The 9,808-nt window shown below is 36.6% G+C and overlaps 1 protein-coding gene across 2 annotated transcripts in view; it reads right to left on the bottom strand.

Annotated features, from left to right (window-relative positions):
- Positions 1-449: 449 nt before the first annotated feature.
- LOC126481480 (uncharacterized) overlaps positions 450-9,808 on the bottom strand; it is a 43,816-nt gene continuing 34,457 nt past the window's right edge. For both annotated transcript variants that reach the window (XM_050105259.1, XM_050105260.1), the window contains exon 2: positions 450-2,407. In XM_050105259.1, the coding sequence (XP_049961216.1) occupies positions 465-2,384 (1,920 nt within the window). In that variant the 5' untranslated portion in view covers positions 2,385-2,407 and the 3' untranslated portion in view covers positions 450-464. The remainder of the gene's footprint in view (positions 2,408-9,808) is intronic.

The raw sequence follows: 9,808 nt of genomic DNA, 5'->3' as shown, positions 1-9,808 counted from the left end.
CCCTCCTGATGAACTACCAATGTAAGGTATAGGAGCATCCAGTTGACAAGCTACACTGTAATTATCTTTTATAAAATTAAAGTGTGGTATGGTTTTTATTTATTTTGAAAATAACATTAAATTGACATCACTTTTATTTCTTTTGAAAATAAGAAAAAAGGCTTCTTAATAAAAACAAATTAAAATGTCCAATGGAAAAATAAAGAAATTCATTGCAATATGACATTATAGTTTGCAGGAGTCATGTAAAATTAACAAACTAAATATTTGTTGCTAACATCCAGTGCTGATATAAGTAATCAGTTTCAAAATAATATGGGCCTCTCTCTATCTTTTCTTCTTTTTATTTTTTAAAAAAACTATATGAGATGCAGTAATGTAATAATTTCATGAAAAATAATTATTTTATTGAGATTCATCAGTTTTTCAGTAGGAAATAATGAATATCTTGCTATGCTGAAGTATCAAAGTCTGATGAACTTACGAGACTTACGAGACTTATATTTTCCAGTGTAATACACCACATAAGCAGGATAAAACTCATTATCAGAAAATTTGACAATAACTTGACGGTTTGGCTTGACTGTAGTGTCATACCTCAGTTTTCTTAATTCATCTTTGTAAGGTGGTAAAACCATGTCTGGATTTCCCTCAGTTTCATCTGCTATCATGACTCTGAAAACGAACAAAATTTTTTCCACCATATTTTTGTCTGAGTAATGACTTGCATAACATGAAATAGGAGTCAGTGAGACCCCTTTCCCAAAGATATTTCCAGTTATAGATCCATGTTTTCTCCAGTCAAGATTTTTTTCACAGATTGAAGAAATATTTTCGATTTTAGTACCATGGAAGAGATATTCTTCTTTAATATGACCATATCTGGACATCATTTCTGCTTTTTTCAAAAGATAATAACTATACAAAAAAGGATTTTGCACTTCAACTATTTTGGTGATATTAAAATGCTTTTGTGTAGTACCCTGAAACAATGTTTTTATCATACTGTATTTAGCACTAATACAAGAAATATCAACTAATTTGAATACTTCATCCTGTAATAAGGCTGTCCAGGATATTTCTTGTTCATAGACGATCATATGAAGACTCTTTTCTGATTTATTTTTTGCACTGTCTGCCACTTCCTCATTTCCTTTTTCAACCAAAAGTAAGCCGTGGTTTTCTGCACTATGTACTTCATTAGGTGCTACTATCGCATCTGATGATGTCTCAGCTGGAAGCATGCAGTGAGTTTCTTCATCATGTACTTCATTAGGTGTTAGTATTATGTCCGATGGCGTCTCATTGTTTCCTTCTTCTGCTGGACTCAGTTGGTTCGTTGTGAATGTGTCATTTGAGATGAATTCCTCACACACTGGCTTTGTAATTCCCCTATTTTCCACATTCTGATTTTTATCCTCAGTGACCAGAACAGCAATTTCTTGCACAGAACTTCCTGAGGCTGATTCATCAGAAGCTGTTTCATTTCTTTCTGAACCATCTTCAGTTTCTGATTTATTGATTTCTTTTGCTGTACATGAGCAATTATTTTTCCCATAAGGTGCTTCATTCAGTGTGGTTGTTTCCTTATTCTGGGGCTTTTGATTTTGATCTTCCAACATTATTATTTCCTTTTGAGGATATTCCGTGCCTGAATTATCATTGACTGGCCTCTTGGTTACACTTATTAGTACTTCCTGCCCTACGGAGACTGGCTTCACACCTTGCATTTCTAGACCATGGAATTTTTCCAGTGACTTGGGAAACAGTGTCTCTTCTTGATTGTCCACTATGGACATTTTGCTCTTTGTTAGTCCCTTATATGCTGCTTCCTCTTCAGCTTCATTTATCTGTCTTTTCCCAACTGTAGAAGAGCAATCAATTTTGTTATGAAACACTTCACTTGTTATTGTTTTCTTGCTTAAAGTATTTTGATCATCATTACTGTTGTCTCCATGAAATAAATCTGCAGTTATATTAAGAGGAAAGCTAGTAACTGACTGTTGAGACTCTTGCTCATTTATATTACTTTCTGACTCCTTATCTGACCGAGTACAAACATGAAAATCTTCTATGTTGTTCGCAACACTTTCTTCAGCCTGTAATTTGTGTTCTGTTTTTAACTTCTTTGTTGGTGGATCTGCAGACATCTCAGCTTCTTTTCCCTTCAATAATGTTACACACTGATCCAGACCAGATTGTATGTTTGCTTCATTATAGCCTTGTGCTTCTCTCAGTTGTTGTGCAACTATGTCCACTCCTGACAGTAAACAGCTTTGTGAGCAGTTTTCACAATTCACAAACTTGGTGTTGTCTTCCAGGTATGTGTCTTTTACATCAGGTTTCCCACAAGCTTCCTGAATATGTATATTTTGTATATCCATAGTACTTGTAACTTATCTTCTGCCTGTAAAGGAAGCAGATATGACTCATAAGTTATTACTGCATTTAACTACATTAGATTAGATTAGTACTTGTTCCATAGATCATGAATACAACACTTCGTAATGATGTGGAATGTGTCCATACAAGATATTACATTAGACAAAATATTGGGAAATTACCCACTTACTATATCCAAAAATTCATGTAATGAGTAGGAGGAGTTGCCATTAAGAAATTCTTTCAATTTCCTTTTAAATGCTATATGGCTATCTGTCAGACTTTTGATGCTACTAGGTAAGTGACCAAAGCCTTTGGTGGCAGCATAATTTACCCCCTTCTGAGCCAAAGTTAGATTTAACCTTGGGTAGTGGAGATCATCCTTTCTCCTAGTGTTGTAGCCTAGTACACTGCTATTACTTTTGAATTCGTTTGGATTGTTAATAACAAATTTCATAAGTGAATATATATATTGTGAGGCTACAGTGAAGATTTCTAGCTCTTTAAATAAATGTCTGCAGGATGATCTTGGATGATCTCCAGCAATTATTCTGATTACACACTTTTGTACAATGAGCAGTATTTTACTCAATGATGAGTTACCCCAGAATATGATGCCATACGAAAGCAGAGAATGAAAATAGGCATGATAAGCTAATTTACTCAGATGTATATTGCCAAAATTTGCAATGACCCTAATAGCATAAGTAGCTGAACTCAAACGTTTCAGCAGATCCTCAGTTCAACCCCTCATCAATGCATACACCTAGAAATTTTTAATATTCTACCTTAGCTACCGATTTCTGATCAAAGTCTATATTTATTAATGGGGTCATTCCATTTACTGTGTTTTGTGAAAGTTTAATGAGAGCCCATTTGAAGAGAACCACTTATTGATTTTCTGAAAAACATCGTTTACAATTTCACCAGTTAATTCTTGTCTGTTGGGTGTGATAGCTATAATTGTATCATTGGCAAAAAGTACCAGCTTTGCATCTTTGTGAATATAGAATGGCAAGTCTTTAATATATATTAAGCACAGCAGAGGACCCAAGACCGGACCTTGCGGCACCCCATTCTTGATTGTTCCCCAGTTTGAGAAATCACCAGTTTTTTGCATATTATGTGAACTGTTTATTTCAACTTTCTGCACTCTTCCAGTTAGGTATGATTTAAACTATTTGAGCACTGTCCCGTTCATAGCACAGTACTTGAGCTTATCTAGAAGTATTCCATGATTTACACAATCAAAAGCCTTTGATAGATCACAAAAACTCCCAATGGGTGACTTCCGGTTACTCAGAGCATTTAATATTTCATTAGTTAAAGTATATATAGCATTTTCCGTTGAGAAGCCCTTCTGGAAACCAAACTGACATTTTTTTGAAACTTTATTTTTACAAAGGTGTGAAGCTACTCTACAATACATTACTTTTTCAAGAATTTTGGATAAGACAGTCAGAAGAGAGATTGGGCGGTAGTTGTTGACATCAGTCGTATCCCCTTTTTTATGCAGTGGTTTAACAATGGCATACTTCAGTCTATCTGGGAACATACCGTGCTTCAGAGAGCTATTACATATGTGGCTAAGAATTCCACTTATTTCTTGGGAACAAGCTTTTATAATCCTGCTGGAAATGCCATCAATTCCATGTGAGCTTTTATTCTTGAGAGAGTTTATTATCTTCCTAATTTCAGCAGGAGAGGTGGGTGGAATTTCAATTGTATCAAATGGTGTGGGTAAGGCCTCTTCCATTAACTGCCTTGCTTCTTCTAATGAACATTTAGATCCTATTTTGTCTACAACATTTAAAAAATGATTATTCAAAATGTTTTTGACTTCCGGCTTGTTGTTTATCAAGTTTCCATTCGCTTTGATGGTGATGCCATCATCCTGTGCTCTTGGTTGCCCTGTCTCCCTTGTAATAATATTCCAAATTGTTTTGATTTTGTTATCAGAGGCATTAATCTCAGACATGATGCACATGCTTCTGGACCTTTTAATAACCTTTCTTAATGTAGCACAGTAGTTTTTTTATAATATTTGGCTGTTTCTGGGTCATTACTCTTTCTTGTTGTTAGATACAGTTCCCTTTTGTGGTTACAAGATATTTTTATTCCTTTAGTAAGCCAAGGTTTTTTGCATGGTATCTTATAATGTGATTTAACTACTTTCTTGGGGAAACAGTTTTCAAATTCTCTTACAAGTGTATCATGAAATAAGTTATATTTTAAATTAGCATCGGGTTCAAAACTGGCTCTGAGCACTATGGGACTTAACATCTATGGTCATCAGTCCCCTAGAACTTAGAACTACTTAAACCTAACTAACCTAAGGACATCACACAACACCCAGTCAGCACGAGGTAGAGAAAATCCCTGGCCCCGCCAGGAATCAAACCCGGGAACCTGGGCATGGGAAGCGAGAACGCTACCGCACGACCTCGAGCTGCGGACAGCATCGGGTTCCTTGTATACCTCATCCCAGTCTAACTGCTGAAGATTTTCTCTTAAATTTCTAATTGTTGAGTCATTAATTGAACTCACTAACTTGGAGGGTAGTTTTGAATTACTGAATGGAGCTATGTCATATACTGTAACTAGCTGAGCATCATGATCAGAAAGTCCATTCTCAACAGGACAAGAATTTATGTTTTTAAACCTATCTTGGTCTATAAAAGTGTTATCTTTCAATGTGCTGCTGTCCTTTACTATCTGAGTAGGAAAATTAATGACAGATGTCAAATTGAAAGAACCGAGCAAGACTTCCAGGTCATTCTTCCTATTACACTCTTTCAGTGAATCAACAATGAAGTCCCCACAAATAATAATTTGTTTTCCCCTATCTGACAGATAGCACAACAAGGCATCCAAGTTTTCCAGGAATAAATGAAAGTTTCCTGAAGGGGACCTCTATACTGTTACAATTATAAAAGAGCCCTCCTTCAGTTTAAGTTGACAGGCACATGCTCCTATATGTTCCTCTAGACAAAACTTTTTTGTATCTAAGCTTTCTACACAGTGATAACTTTTGACATATATGGCAACTCCTCCTCCCACTTTATTCTCTCTACTCATATGTGGAGCTAGTTTATAACCACTGATATTTACCTTTTCCATATCAGACACAATGTGATGCTCAGACAGGCATAGTATATCTATTAAATTATCAGATTCAATGTCATCTAAACAAACCAGGAGCTCACCTACTTTATTCTTCAATCCCAGAATATTTTGGTGAAAAATGGTAACATTATTTTTTTACTTTACTTTTGTGAGAATCTACTTTTTTCTTTAATCCACCAATATTTTGGTTAAATATGGTGGCATTATTATTTACTTTCCTATTGTGAGAATTTTGTGAGTTTTGGACCTCTTTAGCACCTGACAGCCTGAACTTCTCACTGGACACTGATATTAGTCTAAAAAAGAGGTACATCCATGAGTACTAGTGTCCCCCCCTTATGGATTTCGCTAACAACCCTGCCAGTTTACCCTTCCCTTTCCTACTGAGATGTAGGCCATGCCTTGTGAAATCCCCCCTATCAATAGCCTCGACAGGAACCAATCCAATGTCTGACAGAGTGGCCGCCCTACGCAACTGATCAAACTCCATATTTACCCTCCTGACAGAGTGGTTCAAATGGGGCTGATGATGCCGCATGAAAGCAGGCACCAGCCCAACATTGGTATGGGCATTATAAACACTAGACAGAAATGATGAAATGCAACCACTAATTTTTTATGATTGATGCGTGATACGCACAAGTAACAGCACACAAACTTTACCTTTTACACCTCAAAATTTTCTTGCCCCATACATCTATCCCACATCCGTTGCCACATTAATTTCCTCTCCCTCCACTCCTCTCGATCTGAGTAACAGCTCATAAATGGTTAGCACATGGGTGTGTTTGAGTGACAATGTGTGAGAGTGCAGAAAGTATAACATCTTGAAAGTTATGAACAATCTCTCTATTATTATATATATTTGTGCAATACATCAATCAGCCATAGGTGAGTGATTGCCTTTCCTCATTTATGGATTTTCATTCACAATATCCTGCCCGTCTAGCCCAATGCAATTTCCTGTAACATCACTTAGTGACACCTGTTACCACTGCAATCCTGTCACTGTTCACCAAGGCCTTCAAAAGCTCAACTTCATCTTTTGCCAAGGCTTCTACACATCTTTATGTGCCTTGAGGTGAGGCATATCTTACCCAAAATATTGCCCTCAGTACAAAAAGCAGTATTCCATCACCTACCCAGCCTATGGAGTACCCTAGTTCATCCCTATGATATACCCTGCACCAAATCCTGCACCATTACAACATCCACACCTACTATGGTACCCATCCCTGTGGATGAACAAGGTGAAATACATGTTCTGTACATCTATCCACCAACTACTACTGCACTCCTGAACAGGCTCATATAGTCCTTAAAAAATCGCATTACACAACACACATGAAAGCAGTCATGTTACACTAGATTCATTGCAGAAATTACTGGAGAAAATTCCATGAGTGGATAACTGACCACCTACTTACTAACATGAAATGATTACCAGCAAACAGTGGCTAACTGCTAACTCAGCCACTCTGTTGCTGAAAATTCTGCACACAACACCAAGACTTCAATATCTGATATAGTATCCAAATATTTGGATTCTCCAGCCCCAGTGTCTTTGAAATATGTTAATAGAACAGTCTCTCAAGCATATCCACCTTCCTCCCAAAATGTCTCGCCTAAAGCTCTGTGACTCCCTTTCCCATGACTTCAGCCTTAGCCATTACTTTTCTTCTCCTGTCATTTACCACACCAGTCACTGTCAATCCAAAGTTAGTGATTTGTTGCCTTTACCCACGCAATCCCTTACTGTTCACAGCTTGGACAACTCAATACATCTGTTTTTCAGAGTGTTCTTTTTCAATCCAAAAGTATTTCCAAAGTTTTTGCAGTTCTTGCATCAACACGCATCAGTCAGCTACTAGGTGAGTGTTTAGCTTTCCTTGTTTGTACTTATTACATACGTCCAGAAATTACTGTTTTGAAAAATAATTATATACAACTGATAAAAATTCTTCATTTTATAGCAAAATCTGTGTATGGCAAACCTGGTAATGTTTACAACAGATATTTGATGACAATGACACTTCCTATGTCAAGAAATACTCTCAATTATTAACAAATTGAGAACAATGAGGTATCGACCACCATTTTGGAAACGTTCTGGATCAAACTGTGAAATTTTCTGTGAAAAAATGATTTCTTATTTTTAATACAAATTTAAGGAAAATAGATCTACATGAATCAAAACAAAATGACCAAAACTTCAAACTATTATTAGAAAAACAGAATGAATTGACGTGAATATTTACACACCACCACTATCACCCTTGATAGCAATAAGATTTTTAGCCTGGTAAATCTGGATGATTTAAAATGTTGCATGTACAAACTCATTCCATCCCTTGAGATATACACGAGTAGGATAAAATAATACAAATATCCATTTAATATAGCATGGAGCTATCTATGGCACAAACACAAACACAAAACACTCTCATGTACCCAATTCTTTAACACTCAAATTTATGGGACACACACCAAATAGGGCTAACAGGGGATAATAAATGTTTGCAAAGGACACTATGCAGGTAACAGGTTAGTTTGACCAACAGGAAAGTGTCAAAGAAATGCTGTAAAAACTGAAGAGGCACACACTTGAAAACTATTTCTCACACAAAAGCTTACTTATTAATATTTAAGTATCAAGTGAAGAATCTTGGAATATGCTACAAACTCTTATATATCATTCCCATAGGGACCACAAGGACAAGATTAGACCACATATTGCTGCACAGAGATGCAGTTATTCTTCTCACACTCTGTGCTCAAATGGAGTGGGATAGAACCATGTTAGCCTACATGGTTCAATGGAAAGTATTCTCTAAAATGCAGAGTATAGATGTAGTCATAGCCATGTAAAGAGAGATGGTCCCTATCACAGAAATTAATCTGATATGTCTTTGGTAGTAGAATGAATTATGTACAGCAGCCATGGTCAATATTATATGAATGCCGTGGAAGAGTGAATCTTTATATTTTTCTTAGGATATTAAACATAAATGTAAAACTTATGTTCCAGCACTGCAATTTTGATCCCTTAAGCCACTCCTTTTCAATCAGCCTTAAAATATGCAGGCAGTAAGTCATCTGTTATGAGTAATATGAAGTATAACTTTGCAGCTTACACACTCAAGTGCATGTGGAGAAAGTAAGACATCACAATCAAAGTGACAAATATGCACATTGCAGTATTACCTTGGGTTGGCTGTTATGAATGCTGAAGTATTTACTACACAAAAGGAAGGTCTTACATCATAAAAAGCAGGAAATTTGCATGAACTTATGAAGGCAAACAAGACACATCCATGGAGATACAAAATAGAAACAGGATAAGGTAGATACTACATACAGACTCATTGTGATTTCCACAGCCATCAAAGCCAAGTCCTATAAACAACAGTTGAGCAATCAGAAGAAGGCAGGCAAAAGACAAGATGAATTACAGCGCTAGCCATTAAAACTGGAACATCAGGGAAGACAGTAAGTAAGAAGATTTACTTTTGTGTATAAACAATTCAATTAAGCTTCCCAGTGTGGTTGCAAATTTTCTTGGAGTAGCATTATTGTATTGTCTCATGTTAGGTTCTTTATTATGTCAAAATGCCATACGTGCAAGAAGATGAAAATGTGCACTTGAAATTCAGCGAACAGTTACAGCTTGCCAATAGTGTGGAATGAAACACTTCATTTAAAATAAATTGACTGTCTGTACAAAAAATTAATGAAAGCAAAATTCCTTTAGCAAACAGACAAAAATAACTTCAGTGTCCTGCAAGGCAATTAATGCAACTACCAAGAATGGGGCAATAAAATTAAATCAGGAAACTGAAACTGGTGACATATTTCAGCCTTCTGTAATTATGTACTTTAATTTTCTTGATAGTTCCTAGCCACAGAAATCCGTCTTGTTTTCATCTGATGCGAAAGCTGTAGACGGAGAGGAAACAGAAAATCATTAAACAGAATCATAGATCTTGTAGAGACTATCCCCTCCCCACTACTACTCTGACCACTCTGCACATGCGTGAATCTGGAAGCTTGGGCGCACCAGAGAAATGTTTCTGGGTAGCATCTGGCTGCTTGTTGCTACTGCTGATACAGTTAGCAGCCACACTTCAAGTAGCCAGAAGTGGGAGAAGGTACTGCTCACACGCGACTCAACTGAGCATGTGCATGAGCCCGCTGGCAACTGCGCAAACGGACCTAATGTAAATAATAGTGACACCATGCTCATGCTGACTGGGAGCAGTTTGTTGATATTAACTAGTGCTTCATCCTACAGCCTTTAACG

Source organism: Schistocerca serialis, chromosome 5, assembly GCF_023864345.2.
Source record: "Schistocerca serialis cubense isolate TAMUIC-IGC-003099 chromosome 5, iqSchSeri2.2, whole genome shotgun sequence".
Classification (NCBI taxonomy): Eukaryota; Metazoa; Arthropoda; class Insecta; order Orthoptera; family Acrididae; genus Schistocerca; species Schistocerca serialis.
This window is presented reverse-complemented; position numbering and strand designations above follow the sequence as displayed.